The following is a 17938-nucleotide window of genomic DNA, read 5'->3' as shown; positions in this document are numbered from 1 at the left end:
TTTCCCTTATACAAGACCCTTTCAGGCCCCTTAGGTTCCTAGTAAATGAATAAATTTAGGAAAAGACCATTATGGGCTGTGTACCAGGCACATAGCCGGTGGTTAGAGTGCCCTCCCCCAAGAAATGTTCAGTTTTGCTGGGACGTCCTCTACCCCCTCTCCCACCTGTGGCGTTTTCCCATGCACCCCCCCCCCCCACCCCATTCAGTAGTTGCGAGCCAAAATGCTGGCTACATGCCTTGTGTGAACTGTGGAAGCACGTAACTGTTGTTTTTTTTTTGTACTTACCAAAGCCGCATAATGTTACAGTTGACCTGTGCGTCTTTTAACATGTATTTGAAGACACGAGAAATAAATATTCTTTATTTCATTTACAGGATTCAAGCACCACTGACTGGCCGAAGGAGGTGTACGAGAAAAAATGAATGAACCTCCAAGACACAAAAAAGAGGGTTCACGAGACTTTTCCCCTTTCCGTGGAACGGCTATGTAGTATGCACCATACTAACGACTGATGCACCATACATCAGGTCGCATGTTTTGGTTACATGATGGGCAAAAACTAGGCAGCTCAACGTTGGCTGTTTCTAGTTCCACGATACTAAAAGTACATGTTAATGGTAATGTTACATGGTAATGTACATGTACAGATTAATTTTAAAATACTAGCTGATAAATGCGCCTATTTTCTTGTGCATTCCTGTTCCTTATGCAACCCATTTTTTTAAATATCCCCATTCCCATAGGATGCCACTGAAAAAAGAATTTAAGCCTGGATAATTAAACAGTTCAGTTATTTTTACATTTATCAAAATTTCTGAAGATCGCGTCATGTCGCGGTAACCAGAATACTCCACTCAAACCGAAATAAATCGGTGCCAGGGGAACTCTGAACCGGTAACCAGAACAATGATAACCCGATCTTCAAAAAGGCGAATCAAGATAAATTAATGGTCGAGTGTTGCGCACTAACCGCAACAGAAAACAAGTCGTTCTGCCAGGTTGAGTTCCTGGTTAAAATTATTACTGCGTTTTTCAATGATACATGCATAGGCGTATCTACCGGAGGGGGGGGGGGGGCAGAGGAGGCACGTGCCCCCCCCCCCCCCCCATTTTCGAAAGCGGGCACTTTTGGCTACACACTGGAAAGTCCAACAAAACTACAACTGAAGCTAAGTTTTATATCTTAATAGAGCCACCACGTTACTAATGCTTTTCTTAACTACGTATCCCCGGTTTGGGCAGCGAGTATTGTGTCTCCTCGTGACGCGCTGTAGCGGGCGACGCGCGAGATTCCCCATACACGCTTGCATTGCGCAGAAGTCCTGGCACTGGACAGTTCCCGCAGTTGCAAATTACCGCCTAACCATACTTGAAAAAACAGAACAATCGGCTTGATATATTTAACCTTCGGGCGAGGGGAAAGGTCCGCATGTAGTATTTTAATCAGCCGCGCCCAACGATGGGTGTGCCTTACTGCATGAAATGGTTGGTTTATCAAATTCTGGAACTATTGAATCTCCGTCCAGAGATAGTCTACGTAGCGTTGCAGTATAAATATATATCGTATCACCATCAAAAATCTAATCAAACCACTTACAGGTGTAACTGCCGAATTTCTTTGTGTAATCACGACTTACCGTATATTTATTTATTTATTTATTTATTCATTTATTCATGATACCTCAAAGGGCCCAGAACAGGACATTACATGAAGGGTGGGCACGTAGAAAAATGGCGGGACAGGTTAGGTGGCGTGACTTGAAAGATGGTCTTCAATAGCAGCTTTGAAACGGGAAATGTCGGTGATGAGGGCGACGTCAGAAGGAAGGGTGTTCCATTCTCAGGCTGTGTGCAGAAAAAAACAACGCTGATACGTGGTGGAATGGGCGCGTGGTAGATAAAATGCATTGGGATGTGTATGGCGGGAGAAACGATGCGCTGGAATGATGATTTGGTTGCCTGTGGGCAGCGAATGAAAGAACCTAAAAAATAATTAAAAAAAAAGACGAGCACTTTTGCGGCGGGAGGTGAGCGAGGAAAGACACAACCGGGATTTTAAGGCTGAGACACTTTTATTATAGGAGTAGTCAGAGCGAACGAGCCTGGCAGCACGGTTCTGAACCGATTCAAGGGAATTAATCATTACCTGGTGGTTGTCATAGATAGCACTGGCATATTCTAGTTTAGAACGGATTAGGGTTTTATATGCATGTTCATTTATTCATGATACCTCAAAGGTCCCAGAACGGGACATTACATGAGGGTTTGCGAAGTGGTATGTTCGTGAAAGTGACCTTGGTCGAACGTGCAGAGCCATTTCAGTGCCAATAGAACACTTAACTGAATTTTTTCTAAAGGCCTGTGTCACTTCTGCTTTCATCGATTTCATTTTCATGCCGTTTCTGAATAAGGGCTACCGTTAAGCAACCACCAGGTTGCTTCTCCGGTGTCCTCGGTGAGCTAAACAAGGCATCTTGTTTATATCTGGGGATAATGAAATTTTCTGACGAAGTAAGATGTGTATTGATGAATTACTGTCTTTAAAGTTTCCAGCAAGAAGTGCTTCAAAGCATTACATGGGGACAAGGTTTAAAACGGAACACTAATATACGGGTAAAATTTCAAAGTATGTGATGTAATTACAGGAAACTGAACCATTTAGTGCAACTATTCTAAAAAAAAAAAACAGCTTCACTTAAAATCGGGTTGTACTTCACCAAATTCGCACACCTCTGCCGTCTTTTTTTTTAGTATTGAGAGTAAATTATGTTGATTGTACTTCGGTCTGTATAACCTCGACAGTACTATTACCTTAACTAATGATACATTTATGCTGTAGACTTAAACACGAATTAGTAAAATTGACTGCAGCAAATGTGCATTTTTTTGTGAGCTGCACTGCTGCTACTGGGTTGGATCAGGGACCTCTGGGCACTCAATGCCTTTTGTCCCTGCATCACATATAGATTTTATAGCGACAAGAAATAAATGCATATTCAAATAATTTTTCGGGCCTCGATGGTTCACCATGTGTTATTGAAAAATAGGTCTATTGTTACAAATATAAATACCAGATGCATTTCCAGACTTTTTCACTTATTATAATAGTAATTCAACATATATATATATATATATATATATATATAGAGAGAGAGAGATAGAGAGTCAGATCTGCGGTTTGCCCCCCCCCCCCCCCACTCGAGAAATAGTTGGTACGCCTCTAAATAAACAAGGCATCTTGTTTAATCTGGAGATAATGAAATTTTCTGGCGAAGTAAGATGTGTATTGATGAATTACTTTTTTTTAAGTTTCCATCAAGAAGTGTTTCAAAGCATTACACGGGGACAAGGTTTAAAACGGAACACTAATATACGGGTAACTTTTCAAAGTACGCGCAGGGCGAAACATTAAGAAGCCGTGGATACACCCTTACATTTAGACGGCTTGTTTAGGTCTCTCGATGTCCGCACAGCATACCTCTCGTTGACGGCAGTCAAGGACCTCTCAAAAAGTTTAAGCTCATCGTCTGAATTCAGGTATCCATGGGAGTAGCCGTCTTCATGATTTAACCCTTGTAGGTACTTTTCGATCACCTTCTGTCGGTCACGAGGCTCGCTCATCGTTGCATTGCGTGCTTTCACAAGCGAAACAAAACAACGCACGCCGCGAATATGATACGCTCGCCAACTTCTCGCTCACGTGGAATGAGCTGATCTAAGCTGATCAGAACTGAGGCGCCGCACACCGACCGCGCTGCCAAACAGAGAGGGGGAAAAAGAAAATGGTGTTACGTCATCGAGGCGAGGCCCCGCCCCTGCACGGATTTGTTGTGAAAACAGTCGCACCCTCGCACCCCTAGTCACCACCAGCCCAGCGTGTTCTTCGTTCCAACGGCAGCGGCTAGAAACATGGTACGCACGCGCGGCGCATGGCGGCGCCAGAGGCCGAGCGCTGGTAAGGTCCCTGTATAGCGCTGGGCTTCGGCGCAAATAGAAACACGCTTCACCGCCTTCACGGTCAACTCACGCTCAACGCCGCCGACGCCGTGCTCACTGCGCAACGGTGCCCTTAAAGCTCTCGCTTTAATATTTAGCGGCGGAGGAACGCGACACAGTGCGACATCCTACCACAGCATCTAAATCTTAAGGCGCCACAAAGCTCTCCCGCGAGACAGCACGTACGTCTAAAAGAGCTATTGGGGGCGAGCTACATCACTGGAAAAGCTGGCGCCACCGTCGGCGTGACGTGATATGAGGGATCAGGTGGACACAGCGGCCGCGTCGGCGCTGCTTCGGAAGCCCCGATGCGAGCTGACAACGAAAGTTTAAAGTGGGGATGTTTTTCCGCCTCGGGTGTCTGCTTGACAACACTTGAAAGCACTATAATAGCTAGTGGCTGCCTTTGAAGGCGTCCGAAATGGTAGGCTACTGCTCGGTGCCGCAGCGCCGGACGTATGCAATGGAGCCCGGTGTCGGCGTTCACACGTACCCGCAGGCCAAGAAGCTGCGTGTACTTTGGATTGCGAAACTTAGAACCGGCAAGCAGCCATCGGCTACGACTCGTGTGTGTAGCAAGCACTTCCGCGAGGGAGATTTCTGCTACGGCGTCGGGGCTGCGATGTTCGGTGAGTAGCAGAAAGCGCGCGCTGCACTGGTAATGTAATGAAGATTTGGCCTATGAACTTGATGATAGATACTGGCAAGTTCACCAGAATGGAAAGGAAATGGTAAGAAGCACATTCAAAAAAGGCATGGCATATGCTCATCTTTGTGTTAGCACTAAATAATGAATGTACTGGATTAACAAAAAAAAATGTCGCAGTTTCGATCGCCCGAAAGGCGAAGCATCAATTGCGATAGCAAATTAGTAGAGAGCTATTCAGAGTAGGGATAGTAGTTTTATCGGCTGCATAAACTTGGACACATTCGCTTACTAACCGAATTAACAAACGTGGTGCCAGCGCGCACAAGCAAACATGAATAGATCACGCTCGATGACCGCAGGCAACCACTGTTAAAACGCTGGCAGCAAGCGCAGCCGCCGCAGCGAGCGAAGGTTCGTGCGGTCTATCGCTTCAACGGAAACTGAGCGGCGAATGCACAGCGCATACAAAGGTCAGAGCCGTGTGGAGATCGCTTTTAAGAGACGGTGCGGGCGACCGCCGCAGCCGGGCAAAGTACAAGCGCTGTTGGCAAAGTAGAAGCTGCCCCCCCCCTCCCTCACGCGCTGCCTTCACGCTTTCCTCCTTTCGCGTGGGAGAATGAGTGGCCAGTTCCCCTTGCGCCCGGTTGCAAGATACGCATTTGGTGCCGACACAGCGTCGCCCCGCCTCCCTCCCTCCCATACATCCACGGCCTTTCGCGGCGCGAAGGAAGTCGCGTATGCTTTGCGCCGTGCGTTCGCTCTTCGTGAAAGTAGAGTGTACTAGAATATGGACCATTGTCTAGTACACTCTAGTGAAAGCGCGCGGGTCACTCGCGCATACGGCGCGCGGCGACGATTTTATCGCCCTTGGACTTTATACGGAACCTCAAGGCGACGCCGACGGCACAAATCCGCTTGAAGTGTCCATATAATTGTTATCGCAATAAAAGAAGCACCGGGAATTTCTTCACTGAGAAGACCGACAAACTACAGTGCGACGCAACTTGAGAAGTAACGATTTTGAAACGTCCAAGAATTCAGAAGAAAAAAAAAAGATTGAATCGTCACGATGGCACATCACGAGTCGCCGTATAGCGTTGAAGACACTAGTTGTAATGAAATTATTTTTTAACAGCTCTGATAGCGTCCACGCAACAATGGTTGCTTGTGTACTGTCAAATGTTCATATGCTGCGACCTAAAGCTCACGGCACGGTGCGAAAACGCGCTCGCAGCGAAAGCGAGACATTTGTGCGTGGACATGCGTGCAGACGCGCAGTAGGTCGCTGCGAACCCGTGTGATCGCTGCATTGAGGCTTCATTCTGTTATGCTCCATTTGGATATACAGAAAGCCTAACTATAAGAACACATTTCGCTTAGTCTGCTCCCAGCGATTGCCTACGATTCACGCAAGACGCTGGTTCGGGGGACTCGATCGAGTCGAGCGCGCACAATGGGCGTTCACTGTACGTATTCGGTAAAAAGATAGCGCCTGTAAACTATTCTGCGCTTTCTTTTTGCCCAAGGTTATTATTTTGACAGTAAGAAACTTCCCTCACTTGGAGAGTACTTACAGAAATGACCAGGAGGGCTCCCGCGTGGTGTTTTTATTGAGCGCTGACAGCCAAACCTACGAGGAGCGCGCCGCGTTATCCCTCATACTACGCAAGCGAGGCGCTTCCGACAGATGGCGACTCCGTAACTCCTCGCCCCCATGTTGGCGTTCGGCGACAAGCGCGCCCGTTCGAGTACGAAAACTGGCGAACGAACGAATTAAATTTATTCGCTTTAAAGCGGCAGGAAGACATCTACATGAGTGTAGTATACGCCGACTCGATATATTTGGTTGAGTCATGTATAATGACGTATAGTAGCCGTAAAACGGAAACCTGCTGGAGACGTTGAGAAAAACGGCTACTGCGGTGAAAAAAAAAGAAAGAAACTAGGAGATAGCGTCACATGACAGCATAAGTTAAAAGTTCACCGACGATTACGATATACTCCCTAATGCGAAATTTGCGCTCAGCTCTATACGTGTTTTCGTTTCGCGATATATTCGCGGACAATCTGTATCGTGGCGCAGGTTGCAAACGGAGCGAAGTGTGGCGCTACTGCCTCGCTAATCGGTAGATCGCGGGAGGCAGTGCGCGGGCGCGATTCACAGCAGCCGGCGCAGACAGACCTCCGCTCACGCAGCGCTTTGTTTCCATATATGGTATCGTTGGACGTGCTCGCGGCATGCCATCGGTGAACAGACGACGCATCCACTCGGCGCCATCTCGTAGCCATCGTCGCCGCAGAGCCCGTCTTGCGCGGCACTACGCTTTTCTTCTCACGCTTATGCCATACCCGCCTCCTCCGCTTTCCTCCTTGCGCTCTCTTCGCTCGCCGTATTTTAGCTCCCGCTGCGCTCCGCGTTCGCTCTTTCATCCTTCGCTCTGCTCATTCGCTCGGTTAGGCCGAGGGATGACGCCGACGCTCAACGCAGTAACGGGCGCCTAAGAGCTGCGCTCTGAAAGGAGAAATCATGGGAAAGGTACCCAAGCACGTGAGAGCAAGCAGTGGTTTCCAGACATACCGCGCGGTTGCGCCGTTATAAAATTGTTACGTGCGGCTAATCGTGCGGACGCTCGGGAGCTATAGTGTTACCGTTGCAATGGCCATAATGTTTCCATGTTATCGAGGCCGAGAACTGAAGGCAGCAAATGCAGCGAGCAAAAAAAGCAAGCGGCACGGGCTGGAGAAAGCGGGGGAAACTGCGGCCAGCAGTACGCAAACATTAAGTCCCTGTATGCGCTTGTTTTTTTACTGAAAGAAAAAGAAGCAAGCATTTCCAGGGACTTTACACACACCTATCACAAAGCAAGCCACGTACGGCGCAACTTTTCCCCAGAATTTAACGTGCCATATATGTGCCTCGCGTGATGCGTCGCGCCAACATGTCGCACCCGCGTATTTTAGACCACCGTGCGATGAACTCGAGCGCTACGCTAAACATAGCTACCGTGAAAGCTTCGCCGAACGGTCGAAACTGCCAATTTCTTGTTTCTTTATTGCTACCAAATTCTATCTCGACACCCCCGACAGCTTTGAAACGCACTGTTGAATAACCTATACAGCTGCATGAATTTATGTCTATTTCTCGGAACGCATCTAATAACACTTCACACTTCTTACTTTGTTGCGATAGCAATTTTGTGGGCACTCCTAGCAGATTTCTGCTGTCGCCGTCGCCGTGATGTTCCGTATAAAGTCCAAGGTCGATAACCGTCCTCGCGCGCCGTATGCTGTATGTGCGAGCGAAAGCGCGCGAGGGGAGCCGACGATCGCGGCTCAATCTGGCGCCCGCAGAGAGGGAAGCTGAAAGGAGACGCGCCGTCTTCCGTTGCGCGAAAGGCCGTAGGGGAATGGGACAGAGAGAGAGAGAGAGAGGGGGGGGGGGCGTTGTTCTCCGACAGTAACTGCGTATTTCGCGACCGCGCGCATGGGGAACCGACCATCGCGGCTCAATCTCGCGCGCGCAGGAAGGGAAGCAAGCGCAGAGGGGCAGCGGGGGTGGGGGTTGGCGTTTACTCGGGCACTAACTGCGTACTTCACCCGGCAGCGCGCGGTCGCGTGCGCCTTATCTTGAAGGCGATCTGCAGGCGGCTCATACCTTTGGGCGTCTGGTGTTCTTGTCGCTCAGTTTGCGTTGAAGCGATACACAACACGAAGGCCTATTCGCTCGCTGCTGCTACCGCGCTTGCTGACGCCAGCGTTTTGATAGCGAGTGTCCGCGGTTATCTAGTGTGATGTGTTCATGTTTGCCTGCGCGCGCTGGCACCATGCTTGTTAATTTGGCTAGTAAGCAAATAATTCGAAGTTTATACCGCCGATAAAGCTACTATCCTTGCTTCTGTCTCTTAATTTGCTTGCCTTTACCGTTGTACATCCTTCTTCTATGTCATCATCACCCCTCATCCAGCCTTTATGTCCCCGTTCCCCCCTCCCCCTGTGCAGAGTAGCTGGCTAGAGCATGCTAGCTCAGGCCGACCTCTCTGCCTTCCTTCAAGTAAATTATCTCTCTCTTGCTATCGCAATCGATGCTTCGCCTTTCGGGCGAAACTGCGGCTTTTAACAGCGGAGCTGTTGTAGGTCGAGGCTGCGCCGTCTGTCCATCCGCCGGTTTCACACAGGTCACGTGACCAGGAGAGGATAAGAGCCGCGCCGGGGAGGGTAAGTCACGTGACCAGCAGAGGAGAGGGGCGCTTGGGGACGAGGCGACCAAGGAGAGGCCGCACTGGGCGCCAGGAGGTGAGGCGATGGGTATAATGTATAAACCGCATGCACGCGATCTTGCGCGCGACAAGCGACGCAATAGAGACGGCTGTAGCGTTCGCTCGTCGCCTACAAGTCGTACCGCACGCGAGCGACGACTTTGAGCGACGTCTTGTTACCGGTATGAAGGCAGCAAGTACGCGCCGAAACTGGCGTGATGCGTGCTTTATTAATTTAAGATGATGTGTTTTATTGTAAAGAACAGCATAAATATTTCTAAAGGTCTTGCACTAGGTTCTTATCCTTGCACGTATCAAAATTTAGTTCGCTCCTTCCGTGCGACAATCGGTAGTACTCGACTGATGTACACCCGTGAGCAAAAGTATACGGACCAGGGTTGCGCGAAAAAGCCGATTTTTTCAACTGCTTGCGAATGAAACTTGAAATTGAGTACTGCAGTTCAAACTTGGCATTGCGAACTTTCCAGCGTGGTCGTAAATTGTAGTTTATGTGTGTTAATTACGGAGAAATTCAGTTTTTTAGGCGACCCTGTGGTCCGTATACTTTTGCTCACGGGTGTACATCCTGTTCCTGCTCACGCGTCACGTGCAACACATGCACATGTAACACTCGGTGTAACTAACACAGCTTCGCTGTTCGACTATCTTCACGGAGTGGAAGGGAGGTGTAATTTTTTTTCCATACATCGCCCTTTACATGCCCAGCAGTCAAGGGCTGTGTAATCGCCTCGACCTTCTCTCTCTTTTCTTTCTTCTTTACATCCCCCGCCCCTTCCCCAAGGCGCTGAGTCGTGCTCCCTAAAGGACTGCAGAAAATAGCGCCTCTAGCTTGCTCTTCACCCCCCCCCCCCCCTCCAATCTTCATCGCGATAGCTCCCGTGTTCATTCTAAATTCTAGTCGACGTTTGGAGTGGGCATTCTCCACCACACCTATAGTCGCATTCTCGCGCCTTAAAATGAAATAGGGCATATCACATACACTCCAGCCTGCTGAAACTTGAACTGTGCTACAGAGGTACCGTGGAAAAATACCACTGCGCGAGTAAGGCGCAATTCATTCTGTTAAAGCGAATCCGCCAGAATGCGCTTCCTTTGCAATGAAAACCAATCGTATGTTAAAAAGAATTGTTCTATATAGCTTCACTTTCATTAAAAAACTGGCATCGAGGAGATTCAGCCAAACCAGACCTGCGAAAATAAAGGTTGTGGTCAGGACTCACTCCTGGATCCGCCGAGTATATATGCGACTGTCTTCGTCGTTGCTGGGTTTTGTTCCTTTTTTTTTTTCTTTGTTCACGAGTATTGATGCTGTATTTCAGACTTCAGATGTGTGTGTGTTGCTCGATTCCTATATGTAAGTATTTACTTCTCCGACTATATGTAGTGTTCAGTCGGCTGGCGTTAAAGGGACGCTATAAAGTGGAATATTAAGTTCAGCTGCATGTAGGGAATTACGTTCTTACGGTGAGAGGAGGCTTGGTAAAGCAGAAAGGACGCAAGAACGGAAGGCCATTGGCGACGCCACCCTCACGTTCACTCGCCAGCTCGCCGTTGCGATGTACAGGGTTGTTAAATCGGTACACGATTTTTAAATATTGCCTGTGGCAGATAACATAATTGTATAGTTATTGAGCTAGATGATTCAAAGAGGCGGACAGTACTTGCACAATAACCGAAATACCGAAATGCATAATCGACAAAATTAACACATTTTCAAATTTGCTTTTTAATTATAATTACTTCACGACACTAATTGCAATGTATTAATTGTAGCCGATGAACTCGCAATGCGTATCCACTTGGAACGGATTCTCAGGATGACACCAGTTTCGATATATTCATTCCCAAAGTGTGCGGCGAGATACATGGACGTTCCATTTAGTTTTGGGATTAAATGCATAAAACAGGGGTTTGTTGGAAAAATAAGTGCAACAATAGCGCATTTTTACCGCAAATTTCACGGCGCATATCTCGAGACCCGTGCGATCCTTATGTTTCGTTTCAAATGGATTGCAAACTCACTGGCTACAATTTGTAAATTGCAATATGTGCCGTAAAGCAATAAATAAAAAATAGTGAATTATTGTTAATTATTCAAATACACATTTCGACTTCTTGTGCAATCAATGTGCGCCGCTTCGAGTTGTCGAGCTCAAGGACTACAATTTCGTTATCTGCCATAGGCGATTTTCAAGATTTTTATGGTAAAAAAAGAAAAACAAAAAAACATCTGTTGACAGCGTATAGAGGGTGTTTCACGTAACTACAACCAAGGTTTAAAAATAGAGTGGTACACCTGAGACGAATGAGACCACCGCTATATTGTTCGCCGTCGTCTTGAGGTATACTCGGACTATTATTCGAAGTACGGTGAGCTAGCAAATTTATTACGTTTAGTTAGGCAACAATTTAAATATTTGTTTTAGGGCATAAGTCATATTTGAAAAGTTATAGAGCCATGTTCAAAAACACCCAAAGAAGTTTTTCCCATGGCGTTATTTTTTACGTGGCTCTTGTTTCCTGACTATCAAGAAAGCCAGCAAAATATAAATATAATGATGTCTCTGCGCTCTCGCGAGCTTCCTTCTTTCGAAAGACGATAGAAAGCGCTGCCAACCAGAGGCGCAATAGTACGGTGACATCATTACTTTCATATTTCGATAGCTTTCGTCAGAGCCAGCAAAAAATAAGCATGTAACAGATAACGTCACAGAAACCACTTCAATCGGTGTTTCTGACAGCGCCCTACGTTTTTTCAAATACGATTTATACCCTAAAGTGATTATTTAATATTTTCGCATACTTTAACTAATTATCTAACTGATCGCACTTCAAAAAAAAAAATAATCTGAGTAACTTCACGATGAGCTGTGGTCTCATTCGTCAAAGGTATACCACTCTTTTTTAAAATTTGGCTGTATATATAGTTACGTGAAACACCCGGTATATACACGTAGTACGTGCCCAGTTAATACTGCTTACAGGAATGCGTGAGGCCGTTGCCGTTCATTCCACTTGAGCTGCGGGCAGCAATTCCTCTTCTTTTTGTTTTGGTTACATCGATGCCAAGTCTAGAGGGTACCTTTTATTTCCAGTGGGTCTTCCGGTTCTGGCGGGCGAGTGCTAATTTTAAAAAGGGGTTACAGTCATTAGTTCTGTAGCCTGTATGATGCTTTCCATGAGGAGGGCCAGATGATTTCTGAACGCTGCTTTGTTGACGGGGCTCAGCCTAAGCACATCTTCGAGGCCGGGAAAGGGAATGCCTTCGGGCGAGTACAGGATGTTCCTGCAGCGAGAAAAACAAATTAAAAGGTGGGTGACGCAACTGCCGCCGTGTGCTCCAGTTGCAACTACTGGCGCACCGGTATGGGCACACGACGGATGCCTATACCGAGAACTCGAACGGTGCCCACGGGCACATCGTAGCCAAAAAGGCACGCAGCCTGCGCTGCCTCTCAGGCTTCAACCATGAAAATATATCGCAAATGGTAAATATCAGGGGGCCGGGCGCTCAGCATGCGTGATCTATTTTCGGTTCCCCGTGTAGACGTTATAACGCGCAGCGTAATGGACAAGGTCGGGCGGTGCCCTTACGATCACCTTTTCGATTACCAGTCGAGAAAGAGGGAAGAAAAATTTACTTCGCTCAAGTTCCTGAGTCTTCGCAGTGGTGCAGCCGTCCAGATGTAGCGATTAAGTAAGCAAAATTGCGCTTCTGAATTATCAGAGCGGGCACTCTGAGGAGAGGCTAGTTAGACGCAAACACTTCTGCGAAGTCAGAGGTCCCGAGCGGCCACGAAGGTTCCATGGATGGTGCCGTGCCAGGTTCCGGGAGAATGAGAGGTCCAGTGCGATCAGAAAACGGTTTTATATACAAATTTACATGTGGTATTTTACAAGAAGGGCTCCATGATATTGGAGCCGTCTACATGCTAACATCTTTGCATGTTCTAGCGTTTAGATCTTCGAGTGCCCCTACAACACTCAAGTCCCGCTTTTTTATCCTTTTTGTTTCCCTCTTTCACTCGACGAGCGAATGCACTTTAGTTCTTAGGCATTGACCATCTTCGACCAGTTCGCCATATACCGCCCATGATGTGCGCCCGTTCCACCGGGCTCTGCCTCCAATGTTGCGTGATCGCCCCCGCACACCAGGCAACGGGTGACACCTTGGGAACCAAACGTTGATGTGCTTCCCACGGGAATGGTCGACGCTGGCCCATTGCAAGAATTAGTCGCCTCTCCGTGACGGTCATTTCGCGGAAGCCACCGTTTCCAGGGAGGGCGGTGGCTGATGTCTCGGAAGGGTTTTCCAGGTTGGCGCGTCACAGTCGGCGCCGGGCCTCGTCGTAGTTCGGGCGGGCTCTGGTGCTTCACAGAAACACACCAAGAGCGACGGTGCCATTTTAGCGACGCACGAGGCCGATGACCCATTGCAGTCTGAGGACTAATTGCTCATCCATCAGTCCCAGGTGACGGTGACGCTCCCCGGCCGCGAGAAACGACAATCGTGAAGAGCACTCCATAGCTTCACGTCTGTTGGTGAGGTCTCCTTTGTCCCGAAGGACCGCTAGACACAACACCAAAGACGGGTGGCGACACTGCCCTGGAGTTCCACACTGGCTCGCCGTGATGTCATCGGTTTTCATAAAATAAATAAATAAAGGGAAGCTTGGCTTACATTTCCCCCACTAATATAATTAACCCTTTTTCTCCAAAGGAATTAAAATATATAGTTCTGAAAGAGAACTCCGCCAGTCTATAGACTGATTTAGTGTTACTCATTATACGGGGTGTTCAAAATTGAGCGTTATGGAATTTTTAAAAATCTCCTGTGGCAGGTAGCATAATTCTTATCGTTGAGCTGGGTTATTCGATGAAGCGGACATTAGTAGCACGAGAAATTGAAACACATATTCAACTAATTAACAAAAATTCACTAATTAACTTAGTTAATCAGTTTACGACACATATTGTAATTTACTAATTGTAGTCGGTGAGTTTGCAAGACGATGCGCTTGCAATTAATTTCCAGGATGACACCAGTTTCGAGATATTATTTCCCAAAGTGTGGGACGAAATACATGGACGTTCCAGTTACTTTTGCGCTTCAATGTAAAAACGGCATTTTGGTTAAAAAGTAAGTGGAACAACAGTGCATTTTACGGCGAGTTTGATGGCGCATATTTCCAAATAGGTGTCATTCTGGAAATTCATTCCAAGTGGATACGCCTGACAAGCTCACCAGCTACAATTCGTAAATTGCAATATGTCTCGTAAAGTAATTAACTAGGAAGTTAATTAGCGAATTTTTGTTAATTAGTTGAATATAAGTTTAGATTTATCGTGCTACTAATGTCCGCTTCATCGAATAACCCATGATGATACGATGATATGTGGTGTTTTATGGCGCAAGGGCCAGTAATGGCCAAAGAGCGCCAAACGATGGTGTGCTCGATGATGATACAAATAATCACAAAGGGAAACGTGACTGACTGTGAAGATATAACGCGGCTGTATAGGGGCCTAAAACCAGTATCAACATCTAAACATAATAAATTAATGACAATGGCTCGTGAGGTGTGCTGTAAACCAAAAAGGTATACTCGGACGGAGTAAAATACTAAAATGTATAAATACCAGTAGCACTACTGCCTCACCGAGGCCCTTAAGTGCAAGAGCCTGGAGGCAGGTGCTCTACAAAGCGCTACTATCGCAGCAGGAGCCTCGGGCGAGAGGCGGTGCTACGATACTTGTGGGCCAATAATTTGCAATGCGCCAACATCCTGTAAAAAGTTAAAAACTGATTTTCTGGGGAAAAAACGGGTCCGTACCAAGGAACATTCTAGGATGAAAAGGAATAGGCTGTCGGTAGGCTAGAGGGAAGTGGTTTTTCCTTTCAGATTCAACTTTCCGACACTCCAGCAAGACGTGGAGGACGGTCAGTGTCTCGCCCCACTTACAGCAGGTAGGAGGTTCGCTGCCGGTCAACAGATAAGAGTGTGTGCCATAAGTATGGCCCATCCTAAGGCGACAAAAAAATCGCCTTATTTTTGATATTGGTGGGAAATTTCCTAAGCGTGGCTTGATTAAATGGAGTTTATTGGAAGTCTCAGTGGTCCCACATCTGTTGCCAATGTCGTCTCGTCTAAGTTGTTTTCGCAAAAATGGCTTCAGGTCTCTATGGCTGGGATATCTATGGAAGAGTTGCCAGCTTTCATTGCACTGGATGTGGCAGTTTCATCTGCAAGCATGTTGCCTTCAATCCCTCTGTGCCCAGGCACCCAACATATTATGATGTGCTGATTAGATGTATATACTTTGCACAGGAGGGAATATAGCTTAGTGAGTACAGGATTTTTGTGACTCTTGAATGACATCTGAGATGTTACGACAGATAGGGAGTCTGTGAATATAACGGCTTTTTTGTTTTGTTTTTTTGTTTGTTTAACAGCAGACAGTATTGCGTAAGCCTCTACGGTGAATATGCTTGTTTCCGAGTGCAGGACGTTGTATTCTGAAAACAATGGGCCGACGGCTGCATACGAAACACCGGCATTTGACTTGGAAGCATCAGTGTAAAATTCTGTGCATGAGTACTTGGACTGGAGTTCTAGGAAATGCATTCTTATATGTGCCTCTGGAGCGTGCTTTGTAACCTCTACGAACGATGTATCGCATTCTATGAGCTGCCACTGCCACGGTGGCAATGGCTTCGCTGGTACCATAAGATTTTGCTCAAGAATCTGAACTCCCATTTCCTCAGAAAGCTTTCTTACGCGCAGAACAAATGGTTCTCTAGCTGCAGGTCGATTAGCAAACAGCGTTGCAGATGTCATGTCGTTTATGGCTTCGTGTCACTGCCCCATTTCCTGGCATTTCCTGGCATCATGTCGTTTAAGGCATTTCCTGTCACTGCCCCATGTCGCATGCGACAAGATTTTCAAAATATTCATTGTTTTAAGGCATTTCTGCTTAAGATTACTTAGGTGTGGAATGAAAGTTAGCTTTTTGTCCAGAATGATGCCGAAAGATTTGTGTTCTGTGTTCACAGGTATGCGCTGTCGCGTTAACTCTATATTGGGATCTGCGGCCAGTCCTCTCTTCTGTGTGAATAGAACACAGGAGCATTTGTTGGGATGAAGTTTAAAGCCAATTTCACTGGCCCATTTAGACACTTTGTTAAGACCTAATTGGATGTGGTGTTCACAAATTGCGAGGTTACATGACTTGAAACCGATCTGTACATCATCTACATATACAGAATAAAACATGCCGCGCGGTATTGCTGAACGTAAGGAGTTCATTTTTATGATAAAAAGCGTACAGCTGAGTAAGCCTCCCTGTAGCACCCCAGTTTCCTGTGTAAATTGTCTGGATAGAGCATTACCAACTCTAACACGGAATGTGCGATTTGATAAGCAGCTTTCAATTATGTTAAGCATTTTCCCGCGAATACCAATTTCTGAGAGATCTCGCAATATTCCATACCGCCACGTTGTATCATACGCTTTTTCCATGTCGAGGAAGACAGACAGGAATAACTGTTTGTGGATAAAGGCGTCACGAATGTTTGCTTCTATGCGAACAAGACTGTCTGTCGTGGAACGGCCTTCTCTAAAACCGAACTGATACGGATCAAGCAGTTTATTTGATTCAAGAAAGTGTAAAAGCCTGCGGTTTATAATTTTTTCGTAAAGTTTGCAAAGGCAACTTAAAGCAATGGGGCGGTAACTTTCCGCTGAGGATGGATCTTTACCTCGTTTTAGAATGGGTACTACGATGGCTTCTCTCCATACATACGAGTGGAAGGTACCCAGCCGCCCAAATAGTGTTAAAGAGGGACAGCAGCGCCATTTGAGCGTCAGACTGAAGATGTCTTATCATATCGTACATAATCCTGTCGGCTCCGGGGGCAGAGCTTTGACAATTGTTTATGGAATCTCTGAACTCGGCAACACGAAACGGACGGTTGTATGGTTCATTTTCATAACATTTCCTGTTCAGCGGCCTGCTTTCTGCTAATTGTTTTTGTTTAAGGAATGACTCTGAATAGTGGTCGGAGCTAGACACATGCTCGAAATGCTGTCCAAGAGCATTAGCCTGGTCTTCAAGGTTGTTGCCTTGGTTATCGACCAAAGGCAGGAGGTAGGGTTGACGACCTACTGTTTTTCTCAGCCAGTTCCATACTTTTCCTTCTTGCGTGTAGTAATTAATGCTAGAGATGTATTTTCCCCAGCTTTCTCTCCTAGCAATGCGCCGTATTTGTCTTCCTTGGGATTTAATACGTTTGAAGTTAATGAGGTTCTCAGTTGTTGGAGACTGGCGTAGCATGCCCCAAGCCTTATTCTGTTTTTTCCGCGCGTTCCTGCAGTCCACGTTCCACCAGGGCACTCGCCTTTTCTTTGGAACCCTATTCGGTTGTGGGATGCACTGTAATGCGCAGTCAATGATAAAAGCGGTAAAATAAGCAACAGCATCGTCTATATTGAAGTCGTTAAGAGCATTTCGAGGCATGTGCGTCATTGTCTTAAATTTTTCCCAGTCTGCGGACGCAATTTTCCATCGAGGCGCGTGTGGAGGAGGATGATGTTCTTTTGTAGATTTAAGGCACACAGGAAAATGATCACTGCCTTAAGGGTTCATAATAACATTCCATTCTAATAAGGGTACTAAGGTCGGGGATGCTACGCTTAGGTCTATGGAACTGTATGTATTATGTGCAAGGCTGTAATAATGTTACGCGTAAGGAAAACGAGGACCGGCGAACGTGCTTGCGGTCCTGGGTTGGAAAAGAGAAAGAGGACGACGCTGGGTGCATCAACCAGCCAGCCGCTCTTGCGCAGCCAGCCGACCATCCGACAGATTGTCAGCGAGGAACTTTCCCGCCGCGATGAGATGTCATGTTCAACAGCTGACCACCATGTCATGTACACGTCGCGTGAGGGTATGACTGCACCACGTTCGGCCCCTTGGCAACCGATGGTTAGCACAGCGGCCGTAGAGTACAGCG

The 17938-nt window shown here is 46.9% G+C and overlaps 1 protein-coding gene across 1 annotated transcript in view; it reads right to left on the bottom strand.

Annotated features, from left to right (window-relative positions):
- Positions 1-12008: 12008 nt before the first annotated feature.
- The window catches only part of LOC125947380 (glutamate carboxypeptidase 2-like), a 77227-nt gene continuing 71297 nt past the window's right edge, over positions 12009-17938 (bottom strand). The window contains exon 12 of the mRNA XM_049672002.1: positions 12009-12211. Coding sequence (XP_049527959.1) covers positions 12055-12211 — 157 coding nt within the window. The 3' untranslated portion in view covers positions 12009-12054. The remainder of the gene's footprint in view (positions 12212-17938) is intronic.

The sequence above is a fragment of the Dermacentor silvarum genome, chromosome 1 (genome assembly GCF_013339745.2).
Source record: "Dermacentor silvarum isolate Dsil-2018 chromosome 1, BIME_Dsil_1.4, whole genome shotgun sequence".
In the NCBI taxonomy this organism is placed as follows: Eukaryota; Metazoa; Arthropoda; class Arachnida; order Ixodida; family Ixodidae; genus Dermacentor; species Dermacentor silvarum.
The sequence above is the reverse complement of the archived record's forward strand: the minus strand, read 5'-3'. Positions and strand labels throughout refer to the sequence as shown.